The 21,263-nt window shown below is 49.2% G+C and overlaps 1 protein-coding gene across 1 annotated transcript in view; it reads left to right on the top strand.

Annotated features, from left to right (window-relative positions):
• Positions 1–21,052, top strand: part of LOC112239035 (stAR-related lipid transfer protein 13-like) — a 31,052-nt gene extending 10,000 nt beyond the window's left edge. The window contains exons 3-14 of the mRNA XM_042309619.1: positions 1,364–1,424; positions 3,310–3,612; positions 5,668–6,650; positions 6,917–7,087; positions 7,376–7,535; positions 8,549–8,747; positions 9,059–9,272; positions 10,161–10,275; positions 11,362–11,595; positions 13,313–13,530; positions 13,901–14,077; positions 19,857–21,052. Coding sequence (XP_042165553.1) covers positions 1,364–1,424; positions 3,310–3,612; positions 5,668–6,650; positions 6,917–7,087; positions 7,376–7,535; positions 8,549–8,747; positions 9,059–9,272; positions 10,161–10,275; positions 11,362–11,595; positions 13,313–13,530; positions 13,901–14,077; positions 19,857–19,962 — 2,941 coding nt within the window. The 3' untranslated portion in view covers positions 19,963–21,052. The remainder of the gene's footprint in view (positions 1–1,363; positions 1,425–3,309; positions 3,613–5,667; positions 6,651–6,916; positions 7,088–7,375; positions 7,536–8,548; positions 8,748–9,058; positions 9,273–10,160; positions 10,276–11,361; positions 11,596–13,312; positions 13,531–13,900; positions 14,078–19,856) is intronic.
• The last annotated feature ends 211 nt before the right edge of the window (positions 21,053–21,263 follow it).

Below are 21,263 nucleotides of genomic sequence, written 5' to 3' on the forward strand. Positions count from 1 at the left end.
TGGGAAGGCTTTCCACTAGATGTTGGAACATTGCTGCTATAACAGCCTCTACTCTTCTGGGAAGGCTTTCCACTAGATGTTGGAACATTGCTGCTATAACAGCCTCCACTCTTCTGGGAAGGCTTTCCACTAGATGTTGGAACATTGCTGAGGGGACTTGCTTCCATTCAGCCACAAGAGCATTAGTGTCGGGCACTGATGTTGGGCGATTAGGCCTGGCTCACAGACGGCGTTCAAATTCATCCCAAAGGTGTTCGATGGGGTTGAGGTCAGTGCTCTGTGCAGGCCAGTCAAGTTCTTCCACACCGATCTCAACAAACCATTTCTGTATGGACCTCGCTTTGTACACGGGGGCATTGTCATGCTGAAACAGGAAAGGGCCTCCTCCAGACTGTTGCCACAAATTTGGAAGCACAGAATCATCTAGAATGTAATTTCCCTTCAATGGAACTAAAGGACCAGAACCATGGAAAACAGCCCCAGACCATTATTCCGCTGTAACGATGACACTACGAGTCAGGAAACAGGTGGCGAGTTGAATAATAATCATAAATGTAAAACAAGAGAAGCGTCTGGACATGAAAACAGAACCAATACTGAAGAGTGATGCCAAGGAGTTCTAGATAAAGGGGAGTTTTCATGGTGTCAGAATAATGGACTAAAAGAGGGATTTCCTTCACCTCGGATGGACAGGGAGATTGGTTCTAATCCCATGATAAAGTGCAGGGAGATGGGTTCTAATCCCATGATAAAGTGCAGGGAGATGGGTTCTAATCCCAAAATAAAGTGCAGGGAGATGGGTTCTAATCCCAAAATAAAGTGCAGGGAGATGGGTTCTAATCCCATGATAAAGTGCAGGGAGATGGGAGGAATTGTGTGAGATGGGAGGAATGTCTCTCTGTGTGACCTGAGGAATGTCTCTCTGTATGACATAAGGAATGTCTCTCTCTGTGTGACCTGAGGAATGTCACTCTCTCTGTGTGACCTGAGGAATGTCTCTCTCTGTGTGACCTGAGGAATGTCTCTCTCTGTGTGACCTGAGGAATGTCTCTCTGTGTGACCTGAGGAATGTCTCTCTCTGTGTGACCTGAGGAATGTCTCTCTCTGTGTGACCTGAGGAATGTCTCTCTCTCTGTGTGACCTGAGGAATGTCTCTCTCTGTGTGACCTGAGGAATGTCTCTCTGTGTGTTGTTCTGAGGAATGTCTCTCTCTGTGAACAAGGAATGTCTCTCTGAAACTGTGTGACCTGAGGAATGTCTCTCTCTCTGTGTGACCTGAGGAATGTCTCTCTCTCTGTGTGACCTGAGGAATGTCTCTCTGTGTGTGACCTGAGGAATGTCTCTCTGTGTGTTGTTCTTTCAGACGTCTCAACACCCTGAACAAGTGTTTCTCCATGAAACTAGACGTCAGCCCCAGGAAGAAAGTGAGTTCCTCGATCCTTCTTCGTTCTCTTCAAAGGGGCTTTATTGGCAAGGGAAACATGTTTACTTAGATTAACAAAAGTGAGAGGATACAGAACAACATTAGATTTTAGCAGTAAATATTACGCTGAGAGAGGTTATAAAAAAGATAGAGACATTTCAGGTGTTATTTTATCAGTGTTTTAGCAATGTGCCAATAGTTGTAGTACAAAAGTAGGGGTTGATTTATTAATTTATCCGTTATTTTACCAGGTACGTTTGTGGTATGCAGGGTGGTATGCAGGGTGATATGCAGGGTGGTATGCAGGGTGATATGCCGGGTGGTATGCAGGGTGGTATGCAGGGTGGTATGCAGGGTGGTATGCCAGGTGGTATGCAGGGTGGTATGCAGGGTGGTATGAAGGGTGGTATGCAGGGTGGTATGAAGGGTGGTATGCAGGGTGGTATGCAGGGTGGTATGCAGGGTGGTATGCAGGGTGGTATGCCGGGTGGTATGCAAGATAAAATAAGGGTGGTATACAGGGTGGTATGCAGGGTGGTATACTGGGGCCCTGGTATGCTCTGTATGCAGGGTGGTATACAGGGTGGTATACAGGGTGGTATGCAGGGTGGTATGTCTGTCTGGTATGCTGTCTGTGGTGTCAGGGTGGTATGCAGGGTGGTATACAGGGTGGTATACAGGGTGGTCTGTCTGTGGTGTCAGGGTGGTATCAGGGTGGTATGCTCTATCATGGTATCTCAGGGTGGTATCATTATTTCTCTCTCTCATTATCTCTCAGGGTGGTCATTCTCTACTCTGTCTCTCTGTCTGTCTCTTATCTCTCTCTCTCTCTCCGGCATTAAAAAACTCTCTCATTATCTCTCTCTCTGTATCTCTCTCTCTCTCTCTCTCATTATCTCTCCCTGTCTCTCTCTCTCTCTCTCTCCCTCATTCTCTCTCTCTCTCTCTCATTCTCTCATTATCTCTCTCATTATCTCTCTCTCTCTCTCTCATTATCTCTCTCTCTCTCATGTATATATCCTGTCCTTTATTATCTCCTAATTGGTGTTTGGTGTATTTTATCTCATCTTAACACTGTGTATTGGAGCTGAGGTAAGATGAGAGAAAATGTAGCATTTTGTTTGTTTGTCATTTTGTTGTTGTTCATCTTGGAATCAGTGAAAAATGAATGATACTACAGACTTTAATATTATGGGGAAGTGGATTGTGGCCAGAGCTTTTACGTTGTTCCAGTTCAGAAAGCTACTCGGTGCTGCCACTGTGTGGTAACTTATGGATATAGCACCATTCAATGAGAACAAACCAAAATATTGAGTGTTTTGTGATTTTCATAAAGTAGTTTACGATTGAGAAATGCGTCTTGCTATAGATCCCTTTCTGTTTTTTTCCGCGCAAGTTGGGAAATTCTTATAGAATGGTAGCGACAAACGCCTCTCCATGTTGCTCGTAAAGTGCATTTCACACTACTTTTGGATGATAATGGGATTTTAAGGCTCGTATGAATGTCCTGCGTAATGTCATCGTCGCAAATCAACTGCATTATACTTACACAACACTTCAACTTCAACCAGTAAAAAATGGCTCTTTGGCTTTTGCTACAGCTTATATCAATGAGCTTTAGCACTCTAGCTAACAACAACTGCTGATACCAAAATTATTATTTTGCAAAGATCACAACCAAATATAATTTTAGAGACTGTTCAAGCAAGAATCAAAAGATACTTGTAAGTATATTACAACCCCCCCAAAAGTTATTTTAAGAAGTAATGAAAATATAAATCGAGGTTATGTTGAATGACAATCGCTTTCTTAGCACTCGTGTGTGGCGTTAGTGTGTCGTGGAAAACGGTCTATAGTAATGCTGTAATAAAATATACTTTCTCCAGACTAATGATTCAGACGAGGACCCGCTGGCCATCACTAAGAGATGGACCTTTGAGTGGAACAGACGGCACTGGTCCCGCCTCCAGGACATGCACTTCCTGCTGGGCTCACCCAATGAGAGCAGCCCTGAGGGGTGTCAGGGCGAGGGGGAGGGACTCCTGCGGAGCACGGTGAGCAGTGAGAGCGTCTTAATGGACATCAGCGAACCAGAGATTACGGATATATCCTCTCTTCATAGCCAAGAATCTCTAGGAGCCATGCTCCCTGACTCGGTCTCTATGGCATCGCTGGTCGGGCCCTACCAGGTACGTCTGTCTTCATGTCTGCCTCCTATATCTCATGTACTCAATCAATCAAATGTATTTATTAAGCCCTCTTTACATCAGCTGATATCTCAAAGTGCTGTACAGAAACCCAGCCTAAAACCCCAAACAGCAAGCAATGCAGATGTAGAAGCACGGTGGCTAGGAAACACTCCCTAGAAAGGCCAAAACCTAGGAAGAGACCTAGAGAGGAACCAGGCTATGTGGGGTGGCCAGTCCTCTTCTGGCTGTGCCGGATGGAGATTATAACAGAACATGGCCAAGATGTTCGAATGTTCATAGATGATCAGCAGGGTCAAATAATAATAATCACAGTTGTTGTAGAGGTTGCAACAGGTCAGCACCTCAGGAGTAAATGTCAGTTGGCTTTTCAAAGCCGATCATTAAGAGTATCTCTACCGCTCCTGCTGTCTCTAGAGAGTTGAAAACACCAGGTCTGGGACAGGTAGCACCTCCAGTGAACAGGTCAGGGTTCCATAGCCGCAGGCAGAACAGTTTAAACTGGAGAAGCAGCATAACCAGGTGGACTGGGGACAGCAAGGAGTCATCATGCCAGGTAGTTCTGAGGCATGGTCCTAGGGCTCAAGTCCTCCTCCGAGAGAAAGAGAGAATTAGAGAGAGCATTTTTAAATTCACACAGGACACCGGATAAGATATAACAGACTAGACTGACCCTAGCCCCCCGACACATAAACTACTGCAGCATAAATACTGGTGGCTGAGACAGGAGGGGTCAGGAGACACTGTGGCCCCATCCGAGGACACCCCCAGACAGGGCTAAACAGGAAGGATATAACACCACCCACTTTGCCAAAGCACAGCCCCCACACCACTAGAGGGATATCTTCAACCACCAACTTACCATTCTGAGACAAGGCTGAGTATAGCCCACAAAGATCTCCGCCATGGCACAACCCAAGGGGGGGCGCCAACCCAGACAGGATGACCACATCAGTGAATCAACCCACTCAGGTGACGCACCCCTTCCAGGGACGGCATGAGAGAGCACCAGTAAGCCAGTGACTCAGACAAGGCCGAGTATAGCCCACAAAGATCTCAAGGAGGGGCGCCAACCCAGACAGGAAGATCACGTCAGTGACTCAACCCACTCAAGTGACGCACCCCTCCACTCAATCATATGACCCACTGAAGAGATGAGTCTTCAGTAAAGACTTAAAGGTTGAGACCGAGTTTGCGTCTCTGACATGGGTAGGCAGACCGTTTCATAAAAATGGAGCTCTATAGGAGAAAGCCCTGCCTCCAGCTTTGCTTAGAAATTCTAGGGACAATTAGGAGGCCTGCGTCTTGTGACCGTAGCGTACGTGTAGGTATGAACGGCAGGACCAAATCAGAGAGATTGGTAGGAGCAAGCCCATGTAATGCTTTGTAGGTTAGCAGTAGAACATTGAAATCAGCCCTTGCTTTGACAGGAAGCCAGTGTAGAGAGGCTAGCACTGGAGTAATATGATCACATTTTTGGTTCTAGTCAAGATTCTAGCAGCTGTGTTTAGCACAAATTCAATATAGAGAGGCTTTATTACTGCCACTTGAGTGTCTCCCTTGATCCTAGGTCCTGGCAGAGTTGTGCAGACTCAGGACAACTGAGCTTTCGAGAAATACACCGTTTTAAAGAGGAGTCCGTAACTTGTCATTTGCTTTCTAATGATCATGATCTTTTCCTCAAAGAAGTTAATGAATTTATCACTGCTGAAGTGAAAGCCATTCTCTCTTGGGGAATGCAGATTTTTTTTTTGCATCAAAAATACATTTTGGATTGTTCTAATTCTCCTCAATTAAGTTGTAAAGCCAGGAGGTGAGGCCTCATTTAACACAGTCAATTCATCAGGCTTAAGCCATGTTTCAGTCAGGCCAATCACATCAGGACTTTGATCAGTGATTAGTTCATTGACTATAACTGTCTTTGAAGTGAGGGATCTATCATTAAGTAGCCCTATTTTGAGATGTGATTTTTAGTGATCTTGCTGATGTATTGTGTAAAGCGAGTAATTATATATATTTAATTATTGTTTTTACCAGCATCCGAGGGACATGTCCCACTACAATTCTCTACCAATCAAAAGCAGCCGTCATGGCCAGGGTGGGCGGAGTCCGGCGAAGTCCTTCCTGCGTCGCATGGAGATGATGCGTACGTGGGGGCCGTCCTTCAGGAGGAAGACAGGAAGTGGACGGGCTCTGGTCATCAGTGGGCCGGTCTTACAGGGGGAGGAGCCCCAGGCACTACAGACACTCCACTGTGTCCCCATCAACCAATCAGATGGCAGTCCTCATCCTCTCCACCAATCAGACAACATCATGTCCCCTGTTGCCCATGGAGATGGCAGCGAGGGCCAATCAGAGACAAGCAGTATGAGTTCCATGAGTCCTAGTGTGAGGCAGAGAGTCTCTAAGCCCAGGCCTAAAAGAGGACGTGTTTACCTAGAAGACACGGAGCTGCTCTCTGGCGCCCCCTATGGCCGGAGGACTGAAGTACAACAGAGCCCGTTCAGCAGGAACCACTTCCACTTCCGCTCATACGAGGACCTGCTGGTCCACATCCCCAAGGACCACAAACCAGGCACCTTCCCCAAAGCCCTGTCTATAGAGAGCCTAGCCCCTGTCACTGACCACCAGCACCAGACCCCCTCTCCGCTCTACCCCAGTCAAGGCTCCCCCTGGGAGGGCACGGCTCTGTCCAAGAAGCCTCCCTGTCCTGGAGCTCCGCGGGGCAGCAGGGTGAGTGTGTATGACAACGTCCCCGGGTCTCACCTGTACGCGTCCACAGGTGACCTGCTAGATGTGGACCGAGATGATCACCTGTTCCCCCACCTGGATGACATCATCAGTCACGTCAGCGGCCTGCAGCAGACTGTAGACCACTGGAGTCGCAGCATGCTGACGGAGGGGGAGGCAGGGAACGAGGAGGAGGGTGAGAGGGACGGGGTCTCCCTAAATGATACGGACCCTACAGGGACCAGAGAGAGGAGAGACTCTGGAGTGGGAGCTTCCCTTACGAGACCACGGTGAGTGTCTCTCTCTAACGTAACCTGTATGTATCCTGGTCTCTCTGAGATGAACGTTTTAAACTTGTTGAGAGCAGAAACATAAACAACAACATAAATAAATATATATATATCTTTTAAGGATAAGAATCCTTATTCCACAGCAGCTCACTCTATCTCTCTCTCTCTATGTCTATGTCTATGTCTCTCTCTGTCTATCTGTGTCTCTCTCTCTCTCTATGTCTATGTCTCTCTCTGTCTATCTGTGTCTCTCTCGCTCTCTCTAGTCACCGGTGGCCGAGCTTGCGCCTGTCTGACCGTCTGAGCCAATCAGACTCCTCGCTACAGATCAGTACCCAATCAGCTGTCCAGCTCAGCTTGCTCAAGAAGCTCTCTCTGCTCCGACTCACAGCCATCATGGAGAAATACTCCACGTCTAACAAACATGGTTGGACCTGGTAGGTACACACACACACACACACACACACACACACACATATACACACACACACACATATACACACACACACACATACACACACACACACACACACACACACACACACACACACACACACACACATACACACACATACACACACACATACACATATACACACACACATATACACACACACACACACACATATACACATATACACACACACACACACACACGCACACACACACACACAGTCATCTTCTCCTCCTCTCTCTCTCTCTCTCTCTCTCTCTCTCTCTCCCAGGTCTGTCCCTACGTTTCTGAAGCGTATGAAGGTTGAAGACAGTAGAGAGAAGGGTGTGTTTGGGGTTCCCCTCATAGTACATACACAGCGTTGTGGTTACCCTCTACCCCTCTGTCTACAGCAGGCCCTGAGTCATCTCAGAACGCACTGCCTTGACCAGGTACACACACACACACACACACACACACACACACACACACACACACACACACACACACACACACACACACACACACACACACCCTCTACCTAGTCACACACACACACCCTCTACCTAGTCACACACACACACCCCTTACCTAGTCACACACACACCCCTTACCTAGTCACACACACACACCCATTTACCTAGTCACACACACACACACACACACACACAGTCACACACACACACACACACACACACACCTTACCTAGTCACACACACCCCTTACCTAGTCACACACACCCCCCTTACCTAGTCACACACACACACACCATTTACCTAGTCACACACACACACACACACACCTTACCTAGTCACACACACCCTATACCTAGTCACACACACACACACACACGCACGCACGCACGCACACACAGACACACATACACACATACACACATATGTCACACACACACATACTAACAGTTTTGCAAGTTGAGTTTAAGTCTTGTGACTTTTGAGACAGGAGTGCAACTCCCTCTCCCCTCCCCTCCCCTCCCCTCCCCTCCCCTCCCCTCCCCTCCCCTCCCCTCCCCCCTCCCCTCTCCCTCTCCCTCCCCCCTCCCCCCCCCCTCCCCTCCCCCCCCCCCCTCCCCTCCCCCTCTCCTCCCCCCCCCCCCTCTCCCCCTCCCCCTCTCCCCCTCTCCCTCTCCCCTCCCCTCTCCTCTCCTCCCCTCTCCCTATCCCCTCTCCCCCCTCTCCCCCTCTCCCCCCCCTCCCCCTCCCCCTCCCCCTCCTCCCCTCCCCTCTCCCCTCTCCCCCTCCCCTCTCTCTCCCTCCCCTCTCCCTCCCCCTCCCTCTCCCACCTCCCCTCTCCCTCCCCTTCTCCCTCTCCCTCCCCTTCCCCCTCTCCCCTCTCCCTCTCCCTCCCCCTCCCCTTCTCCCTCTCCCTCCCCCTCTCCCCTCTCCCTCCCCTTCTCCCCTTCTCCCTCTCCCTCTCCCCTCCCTCTCTCCGCCTGTCTCTCTAGGTGGGTCTGTTCCGTAAGTCAGGTGTAAAGTCTCGTATCCAGGCATTGAGACAGGAGTGTGAGACCAATCCTGACAGTGTGTGTTACGAGGACCAGTCAGCGTACGACGTAGCAGACATGGTTAAACAGTTCTTCAGAGACCTTCCTGAACCTCTACTGACCAGCAAGCTGGGAGAGACCTTCCTACACATCTACCAGTGTAAGAACACACACACACACACACACACACACACACACACACACACACACACACACACACACACACACATTTATAATTCCCTTTCTCAATTGAATGCTTTTCAAAGATATGACTGATCACCTCTTAGTTGGCGTATTGTTTAAAACAAATATATATTTTCAGTTTTATGCAGTCTATAAAACTACAGATTGTTCAAGGATATTTAACAAACTAACATGATGAAAAACTCACAACAACGACATGTCAGTGAACTCTCTCTCTCTCTCTCTCTCTCTCTCTCTCTCTCTCTCTCTCTCTCTCTCTCACTCTAGACGTCCCTAATGAGCACAGGTTGCAGGCCGTGAGGGCGGCCATCTTGCTGATGTCAGATGAGAACAGGGAAGTGCTCCAGACACTGCTCTTCTTTCTGCGCGATGTCACTTCCTGTGTGGAGGAGAACCAGATGACCCCTATGAACCTGGCTGTGTGTCTGGGCCCCTCTCTGTTCCACCTCAACATACTGAAGAACGGCAACCTGTGCCCCAGGTACAAACACACACACACACACACACGCACACACACACTTATTCTGAGTTATTTTAGAAGGAACCGGCCAGGAAGCATTTAGTTGGACACTGTATACCTGTAAACACGATAAAACTTGAAACACAGAACATCTGCTAACCTGTACTGCATTAACCATGTCTATTTTAACAGATGGGGGTTTAGTTTTAACAGATGGGGTTTAGTTTTAACAGATGGGGGTTTAGTTCTAACAGATGGGGTTTAGTTCTAACAGATGGGGGTTTAGTTCTAACAGATGGGGGTTTAGTTCTAACAGATGGGGTTTAGTTCTTTTAACAGATGGGGTTTAGTTTAACAGATGGGGGTTTAGTTTTAACAGATGGGGTTTAGTTCTAACAGATGGGGGTTTAGTTCTAACAGATGGGGGGGGTTTAGTTCTAACAGATGGGGGTTTAGTTTAACAGATGGGGGTTTAACAGATGGGGTTTAGTTCTAACGTATGGGGGTTTAGTTCTAACAGATTTTAGTTCTAACAGATGGGGTTTAGTTTTAACAGATGGGGGTTTAGTTTGAACAGATGGGGTTTAACAGATGGGGGTTCTAACAGATGGGGGTTTAGTTCTAACAGATGGGGGTTTAGTTCTAACAGATGGGATTTAGTTTTAACAGATGGGGGTTTCGTTCTAACAGATGGGGGTTTAGTTTTAACAGATGGGGTTTCGTTCTAACAGATGGGGGTTTCGTTCTAACAGATGGGGGTTTAGTTCTAACAGATGGGGGTTTAGTTTTAACAGATGGGGTTTAGTTTTAACAGATGGGGATTTAGTTTTAACAGATGGGGGTTTAGTTCCCCTCAGTTACTAACTCCTCCCCTCAGTTACTAACTCCTCCCCTCCTCTCCTCCTATAGGTCCATCCAGAGGAAGTATGCTACTGGTCGGCCAGACCAGAAGGACCTTAATGAGAACCTTTCTGCCACACAGGGCCTGTCTCACATGATCACTGAGTGCCAACACCTGTTCGAGGTGAGACTGTCTGCCTGCCTGTCTGTCTGCCTGTCTGTCTGCCTGCCTGTCTGCCTGCCTGCCTGTCTGCCTGTCTGCCTGCCTGTCTGCCTTTCTGTCTGCTGTCTGTCTGTCTGCCTGTCTGTCTGTCTGCCTGTCTGCCTTTCTGTCTGTCTGTCTGCCTGTCTGTCTGCCTGTCTGTCTGTCTGTCTGCCTGTCTGCCTTTCTGTCTGCCTGTCTGTCTGCCTGTCTGTCTGTCTGCCTGTCTGCCTTTCTGTCTGTCTGTCTGCCTGTCTGTCTGCCTGTCTGCCTGTCTGCCTGTCTGTCTGTCTGTCTGTCTGTCTGTCTGTCTGTCTGTCTGTCTGTCTGTCTGTCTGTCTGTCTGTCTGTCTGTCTGTCTGCCCAATGCCTTTTTCAAGAGGTTTTACAGTCCTATAGCGCCTAGCTAATACCTAGGTCAGGATTCACACAAACTACACCGTGCTGACACGGCACTGCACATTTAAAGAGCATTTCACTGACATTTGCAGAAATTGCTTCTTTTTTTTTGCTGTGGATGTCTGCTCAAGCATCTTTTAAATTACCCTTTAAAAGTCAATGGCAGTGCGCTGTCTGTCCGTTGCAGTTTGTTTAAATCCTGACCCAGATATAACCTAGTTAACCAGTTAGTTTGAATCCTGACCCAGATATAACCTAGTTAACCAGTTAGTTTGAATCCTGACCCAGATATAACCTAGTTAACCAGTTAGTTTAAATCCTGACCCAGATATAACCTAGTTAACCAGTTAGTTTGAATCCTGACCCAGATATAACCTAGTTAACCAGTTAGTTTGAATCCTGACCCAGATATAACCTAGTTAACCAGTTAGTTTGAATCCTGACCCAGATATAACCTAGTTAACCAGTTAGTTTGAATCCTGACCCATATATAACCTAGTTAACCAGTTTGTTTAAGTCATGACCCAGGTATAACCTAGTTAACCAGTTTGTTTGAATCCTGGCCCAGATATAACCTAGTTAACCTAGTTAACCAGTCTGTTCTTACAGTTTCTATATATATACTTCATAGCTGATATGCTTCATAGCTGTTTCTCCTGTCCCATTCAGATCCCACAGGAGACGGTGAGCCAGTCTCCGAACTCCTACATGGAGGCTGAGTTACTAGCGTCCCCTCTGAACGAGCTGTGTAAGACACACGAGGAGGAGGAAGAGGAGGAGGAAGAGTCCTACCACACACTAATAGAGGGGCTGGTGCGGGGCCTACTGAAGGAGGCCAGAGACAATAGTAAAGGATGGGTGTCCCGGGCCTCCACCGACCACACTGAACTGGCCTTCAAAAAGGTGTGTGTTGCACACTACAGTCGCACACTACAGTCGCACACTACAATTGCACACTACAGACGCACACTACAGTTGCACACTACAGACGCACACTACAGACGCACACTACAGTCACACACTACAGTCGCACACTACAGACGCACACTACAGACGCACACTACAGACGGACACTACAGTCGGACACTACAGACGCACACTACAGACGCACACTACAGACAGACACTACAGTCGGACACTACAGACGCACACTACAGACATGTCATACTATATTGTAAGCAGCTGCACCTACACACACATTGCAGTGCAGAATATGTGGAGCTGGAGTGGCTCTGGAGTGGCTCTGGAGTGGAGCTGGAGTCGCTCTGGAGTGGAGCTGGAGTGGCTCTGGAGTGGCTCTGGAGTGGCTCTGGAGTGGAGCTGGAGTGGCTCTGGAGTGGAGCTGGAGTGGCTCTGGAGTGGCTCTGGAGTGGCTCTGGAGTGGAGCTGGAGTGGCTCTGGAGTGGCTCTGGAGTGGCTCTGGAGTGGCTCTGGAGTGGAGCTGGAGTGGCTCTGGAGTGGAGCTGGAGTGGCTCTGGAGTGGAGCTGGAGTGGAGCTGGAGTGGCTCTGGAGTGGTGCTGGAGTGGCTCTGGAGTGGCTCTGGAGTGGAGCTGGAGTGGCTCTGGAGTGGAGCTGGAGTGGAGCTGGAGTGGAGCTGGAGTGGAGCTGGAGTGGCTCTGGAGTGGAGCTGGAGTGGCTCTGGAGTGGAGCTGGAGTGGCTCTGGAGTGGCTCTGGAGTGGAGCTGGAGTGGCTCTGGAGTGGCTCTGGAGTGGAGCTGGAGTGGCTCTGGAGTGGTGCTGGAGTGGCTCTGGAGTGGAGCTGGAGTGTCTCTGGAGTGGAGCTGGAGTGGCTCTGGAGTGGAGCTGGAGTGGCTCTGGAGTGGAGCTGGAGTGGAGCTGGAGTGGAGCTGGAGTGGCTCTGGAGTGGAGCTGGAGTGGCTCTGGAGTGGTGCTGGAGTGGAGCTGGAGTGGAGCTGGAGTGGAGCTGGAGTGGAGCTGGAGTGGCTCTGGAGTGGCGCTGGAGTGGAGCTGGAGTGGAGCTGGAGTGGCTCTGGAGTGGAGCTGGAGTGGCTCTGGAGTGGCTCTGGAGTGGCTCTGGAGTGGAGCTGGAGTGGAGTTGGAGTGGAGCTGGAGTGGCTCTGGAGTGGAGCTGGAGTGGAGCTGGAGTGGCTCTGGAGTGGAGCTGGAGTGGCTCTGGAGTGGAGCTGGAGTGGCTCTGGAGTGGTGCTGGAGTGGAGCTGGAGTGGCTCTGGAGTGGAGCTGGAGTGGCTCTGGAGTGGAGCTGGAGTGGCTCTGGAGTGGAATTGGAGTGGATTTAAGTGTTGGAGCATCAGTCTTCTCTCACTTTCCAATTTCCCCAATTTCGCTTCGGTGAATTTATTTTCCTGTGAGCGCTAATATTATTTAGCGTGACGGGGGAAAGGATGTGTGGTTGTGGGGTGTGTCTGACTCTCTCTGTCTCTGTCTCTCTCTCTGTCTCTCTCTCTCTCTGTCGGTCTCTCTCTCTGTCGGTCTCTCTCTCTGTCTCTCTCTCTGTCTCTCTCTCTGTCTCTCCCTCTCTCTCTCTGTCTCTCTCTGTCTCTCTCTCTCTGTCTCTCTCTCTCTGTCTCTCTCTCTATCTCTCTCTCTCTCTGTCTCTCTCTGCCTCTCTCTCTCTCTCTCTCTCTCTGAGTATCCCAGGTGGCTGATGGTAATCCCCTGCGGCGGTGGCGTGTGTCTGTGGAGGTGTGTGCCCCGCCCAGTGATGTGTTGGAGAGGCTGCTGAGGCAGCGCCCCCTGTGGCAGACAGACGTACTGGAGGAGAAGGTTCTGGAAACCCTGGACAGACAGACAGACATCTACCAGTACAGCTTGCAGAGCATGGCACCACACCCCAACACGGACTATGTGGTACTGAGGTTAGTACACACATTCACACACGCCTCTCAGCTACCCAGCTCTGGTCATCGATGGTTCTTTGTCTTTTAACAGAGACTGATCTCTCAGTAACATGCGACATGTGATAAACTAAAAGGAAAATCAGAGGAAAGTAAGAGTTGTTCACTCCTGCTCTAAAACCTCCCCTTCCCCCTCCCTAATTTATAACCTAAGCATCGACTACTAGGACTGAGGCTAAATTGTATTCTTCCTACATAGTTACCCCTCTTTCCTGATTCTGTCTCTCTCTCTCTCTCTCTCTCTCTGTCTCTCTCTGTCTCTCTCTCTCTCTCTCTCTGTCTCTCTCTGTCTCTCTCTCTCTCTGTCTCTCTCTCTCTCTCTCTCTCTCAGGTCATGGCGTAACGATGTGTCTAAGGGTTGCAGTGTGTTGGTGTGTGTGTCAGTGGACCAGGAGGCCAGTCCAGCCCAGCCTGCAGTCAGAGGAGTAGTTCTAGAGTCCCACTACCTTCTGGAATCCTGTGGAACTGGCAGGTCCAGGCTCACACACATCTGCAGGGTTGACCTGAAGTAAGGCTGTGTGTGTGTGTGTGGAGGGGGGGGGGCGGAGTAAGAGAGTGTATGGATACTGTAAATAATGGCATTTAGTGGCAGACTCCATTATCCATGGAGACTTCCAGAGAAACGAGAACCCACATGGTGTTGCAAACACTACCACTAACCACTACCACAACCACTACCACCAACCACTACAACAAACACTACCACCAACCATTACCACAACCACTACCACCAACCACTACAACAAACACTACCACTAACCACTACCACAAACACTACCACCAACCACTACCACAATCACTACCACCAACCACTACAACAAACACTACCACCAACCACTACCACTACCAACCACTACCACCAACCACTACCACAAACACTACCACTAACCACTACCACAAACACTACCACCAACCACTACCACAATCACTACCACCAACCACTACACTACAAACACTACCACAAACCACTACCACAAACCACTACCACCAACCACTACCACCAATCCACTCACTACCACCAACCACTACTACCAACCAACCACCAACCACTACCACCAACCACTACCACCAACCACCAACCACTACCACAACCACTACCACCAACCACTACAACAAACACTACCACTAACCACTACCACAAACACTACCACCAACCACTACCACAATCACTACCACCAACCACTACAACAAACACTACCACAAACCACTACCACAAACCACTACCACCAACCACTACCACCAACCACTACCACAATCACACCACCAACCACTACCACCATCACTACCACCAACCACTACCACCAACCATTACCACAATCACTACCACCAACCACTACCACCAACCATTACCACTATCACTACCACCAACCACTACCACAACCACCAACCATTACCACAATCACTACCACCAACCACTATCACAATCACTACCACCAACCACTACCACAATCACTACCACCAAACACTACCACCAATCGCTTCCACCAATACTACCACCAACCACCAACCACTACCACCAACCACTACCACCAACCACCAACCACTACCACCAACCACTACCACCAACCACTACCACAACCACTAAACATTACCACCATCCACTACCACAATCACAACCACAACCACTACCACCAACCACTACCACCAACCACTACCACAATCACCAACCACTACCACCAACCACTGCCACCAACCACTACCACAATCACAACCACTACCACCAACCACTACCACCAACCACCTACCACCAACCACTACCACCAACCACTACCACCCCACTACCACCAACCACTGCCACCAACCACTACCAACAATACTACCACCAATACTACCACCAACCACCAACCACTACCACAATCACTACCACCAACCACTACCACCAACCACCAACCACTACCACCAATTCTACCACCAACCACCAACCACTACCACCAACCACTACCACCAACCACCAACCACTACCACCAATACTACCAGCAACCACTACCAGCAACCACTACCACCCACTACCACTACCACCAACCACCAACCACTACCACCCAACCACTACCACCAACCACTACACCAACCACTACCACCAACCACTACCACCAACCACTACCACAACCACTACCACCAACCACTACCATCAACCACTACCATCAACCACTACCACCAACCACTACCACCAACCACTACCACAATCACAACCACAACCACCAATCACAACCACTACCACCAACCACTACCAACCCTACCACCAACCACTACCATCAACCACTACCACCAACCACTACCACCAACCAGTACCACAATCACCAACCACAACCACCAATCACAACCACTACCACAACCACTACCACCAACCACTACCACAACCACTACCACCAACCACTACCACAACCACTACCACAACCACTACCACCAACCACTACCACAACCACTACCACCAACCACTACCATCAACCACTACCACCAACCACTACCACAACCACTACCACCAACCACTACCACCAACCACTACCACAACCACTACCACCAACCACTACCACAACCACTACCACCAACCACTACCACCAACCACTACCACCAACCACTACCACCAACCACTACCACCAACCACTACCACCAACCACTACCACCAACCACTACCACCATCCACTACCACCATCCACTACCACCAACCACTACCACCAACCACTACCACCAACCACTACCACCAACCACTACCACAATCACAACCACAACCACTACCACAATCACTACCACAACCACTAACACCAACCACTACCACCAACCACTACCACCAACCACTACCACAACCACTACCACAATCACAACCACAACCACCAACCACTACCACAACCACCAACCACTACCACCAACCACTACCACAATCACAACCACAACCACCAACCCTACCACCAACCACTGCCACCAACCACTGCCACCAACCACTACCACCAACCACTACCACCAACCACTACCATCAACCACTACCACCAACCACTACCATCAACCACTACCACCAACCACTACCACCAACCACTACCACCAACCACTACCACCAACCATTACCACTATCACTACCACCAACCATTACCACTATCACTACCACCAACCACTACCACAACCACCAACCATTACCACTACCACAACCACAAACCACTACCACAATCACTACCACCAACCACTATCACAATCACTACCACCAACCACTAACCACAATCACTACCACCAACCACTACCACAATCACTACCACCAACCACTACCACCAATCACTTCCACCAATACTACCACCACCACCAACCACTACCACCAACCACCACCAACCACTACCACCAACCACTACCACCAACCACTACCACCAACCACTACCACAATCCACTACCACCACACTACCACCAACCACTGCCACCAACCACTACCACAATCCACAACCACTACCACCAACCACTACCACCAACCACTACCACCAACCACCTACCACCAACCACTACCACCAACCACTACCACCAACCACTACCACAATCACTACCACCACCACTACCACCAACCACCACCAACCACTACCACCAACCACTACCACCAACCACCAACCACTAACCACCAACCACTACCACCAACCACCAACCACTACCACCAATACTACCACCAACCACCTACCAGCAACCACTACCAGCAACCACCAACCACTACCACCAACCACCAACCACTACCACCAACCACTACCACCAATACTACCACCAACCACTACCACCAACCACTACCACCAACCACTACCACTAACCACTACCACCACCACTACCACAACCACTACCACCAACCACTACCATCAACCACTACCACCAACCACTACCACCAACCACTACCACCAACCACTACCACCAACCACTACCACAATCACAACCACAACCACCAATCACAACCACTACCACAATGACTACCACCAACCACTAACACCAACCACTACCACCAACCACTACCACCAACCACTACCACCAACCACTACCACCAACCACTACCACACAACCACTACCACCAACCACAACCACAACCACCAACCACTACCACAACCACTACAACCACTACCACCAACCACTACCACCAACCACTACCACAATCACAACCACTACCACCAACCACTACCACCAACCACTACCACCACTACCACTACCACCAACCACTACCACCAACCACTACCATCAACCACTACCACCAACCACTACCACAACCACTACCACCAACCACTACCACCAACCATTACCACTATCACTACCACCAACCATTACCACTATCACTACCACCAACCACTACCACAACCACCAACCATTACCACTACCACAACCACAAACCACTACCACAATCACTACCACCAACCACTATCACAATCACTACCACCAACCACTACCACAATCACTACCACCAACCACTACCACCAATCACTTCCACCAATACTACCACCAACCACCAACCACTACCACCAATCACTTCCACCAATACCACCACCAACCACTACCACCAACCACTACCACCAACCACTACCACCAACCACTACCACCAATCACTACCACCAACCACCTACCACCAACCACTACCACCAACCACTACCACCAACCACTACCACCAACCACTACCACCAACCACTACCACCAACCACTGCCACCAACCACTACCACCAACCACTACCACCAACCACTACCACAATCACTACCACCAACCACTACCACCAACCACTACCACCACTTCTACCACCAACCACCAACCACTACCACCAACCACTACCACCAACCACCAACCACCACTACCACCAATACTACCACCAACCACCTACCAGCAACCACTACCAGCAACCACTACCACCAACCACCAACCACTACCACCAACCACCAACCACTACCACCAACCACTACCACCAACCACAACCACTACCACCAACCACTACCACAACCACTACCACCAACCACTACCATCAACCACTACCACCAACCACTAACCACTACCAACCACTACCACCAACCACTACCACCAACCACTACCACAATCACAACCACTACCACCAATCACAACCACTACCACTACCACCAACCACTACCACAACCACTACCACCAACCACTACCACAACCACCAACCATTACCACTACCACAACCACAAACCACTACCACCAACCACTATCACAATCACTACCACCAACCACTACCACAATCACTACCACCAACCACTACCACCAATCACTTCCACCAATACTACCACCAACCACCAACCACTACCACCAACCACTACCACCAACCACTACCACCAACCACTACCACCAATCACTACCACCAACCACTACCACCAACCACTACCACCAACCACTACCACCAACCACTACCACCAACCACTACCACCAATACTACCACCAACCACTACCACAATCGCTACCACCAACCACTACCACCAACCACCAACCACTACCACCAATTCTACCACCAACCACCAACCACTACCACCAACCACTACCACCAACCACCAACCACTACCACCAATACTACCACCAACCACCTACCAGCAACCACTACCAGCAACCACTACCACCAACCACCAACCACTACCACCAACCACCAACCACTACCACCAACCACTACCACCAATACTACCACCAACCACTACCACCAACCACTACCACCAACCACTACCACAACCACTACCACCAACCACTACCACCAACCACTACCACCAACCACTACCACCAACCACTACCACCAACCACTACCACAATCACAACCACTACCACAACCACTACCACCAACCACTACCACAACCACTACCACCAACCACTACCACCATCCACTACCACCAACCACTACCACCAACCACTACCACAATCACAACCACAACCACCAATCACAACCACTACCACTACCACCAACCACTACCACCAACCACTACCACCATCCACTACCACCAACCACTACCACCAACCACTACCACAATCACAACCACAACCACCAATCACAACCACTACCACCAACCACTACCACAACCACTACCACCAACCACTACCACCATCCACTACCACCAACCACTACCACCATCCACTACCACCAACCACTACCACCAACCACTACCACAACCACTACCACCAACCACTACCACCAATCACCAATCACTACCACCAACCACTACCACCAACCACTACTACCAATCACCAATCACTACCACCAACCACTACCACCAACTGAGCCATACAGTATCACTATATGTGAGGTCTCCAGAGTGTTACAAGGTGTTCTAACCCATGTTTATGTTGTTGCTTTGTCCAGGGGCAGGTCTCCAGAGTGGTATAACAAGGCCTTCGGTCACCTGTGTGTCTCTGAGGCCCAGAGGATCCGTTCCTCCTTCCACCCTACAAACCCCCCCAGGCCCTGAGTCCAAGAACTGAACCCCAGGAATAGGTTCTGAGGCTGGGCTACACCGGCATGGAGCATGGCCCCATGGACCAGAGGACCAAAGAAAAGTTACTGTAGAATACAGGAGAACAGGAGTGCTAGAACAATGGACTCAGTACCTGGAACAATAGACCTAGAACCTTTGAATCATGGCCCGAGATTAATGGGTCTAGAACCAAGACAACGGTGGGCTAGAACCATGCACCTAGATCCAACAATAAATTACTAGATCCATTGACTCAGAAAAAGGAATCCATTGTCCTAGATCCATGGAACTAGAACCAGGGAACATAGGACGCATGTTCGAACACTCGGTGGACCTAGAACTTGGAACCATGTTTCTTCATTCTGAAACCACTGAGGGAATGGAGAGAGACAGGCAACATCTCTCTGGAACCAGTGACCTATAGAACCAGGGAACAACGGTGATTAAGATCTTAGAATCAGGTAAACAGAACGATCCAGAAGTTGGAACATGGAATATGGAATGATCTAGAACTTGGAACCAGGGACACCAAACAATTTAGAACTTGGAACCAATGACACTGAACAATCTAGAACTTTGAACCAGGGACACTGAACAATCTAGAACTTGGAACCAGGGATACTGAACAATCTAGAACTTGGAACCAGAACACTGTACAATCTAGAACAGGGGTGTCAATCTAAAACTTTGAACCAGGGACACTGAGAAATCTAGATCTTTGTTCCATGTCCATGGTTCTATCTAGAATGATCTAGACTTTAGAACCAGGGATTTGGAACGATCTAGAAGTTAGAGCCAGGGATTTGGAACGATCTAGAAGTTAGAACGATCTAGATTGAACTTGAAGACATCTCTGGCTCCTACAGCTTTATCTCTGCTCTCATTACCACTGTCCCTTTTAAACCGGTATCATAATGATATGAATAATATCATCTCTACTGTCTGTGTTAATTATATTATCTATTGTATTATCATTTGTTATATTAATATTATGATGTCATCATTGTTGTATAATCATTGATTTTGTTAAGCTGTTATACAATGTCTAGGACATTTACCCATTTCACTGCTTCTGGGAAGCGTGCGTGTGTGCCACCAACCACTGTGTGTGTGTGTGTGTGTGTGTGTGTGTGTGTGTGTGTGTGTGTGTGTGTGTGTGTGTGTGCGTGTGTGTGCGAGAGAGAGAGTCTGTACACACAGAGTAAATAGGCAATAGGCATACACATGAAAACGGCTGTCATTACCCATCAGGTCATTATCATATTGATATGCTAATGTTTGGGTGATAGGGTTAT

This window comes from Oncorhynchus tshawytscha, linkage group LG30 (genome assembly GCF_018296145.1).
Source record: "Oncorhynchus tshawytscha isolate Ot180627B linkage group LG30, Otsh_v2.0, whole genome shotgun sequence".
Classification (NCBI taxonomy): domain Eukaryota; kingdom Metazoa; phylum Chordata; class Actinopteri; order Salmoniformes; family Salmonidae; genus Oncorhynchus; species Oncorhynchus tshawytscha.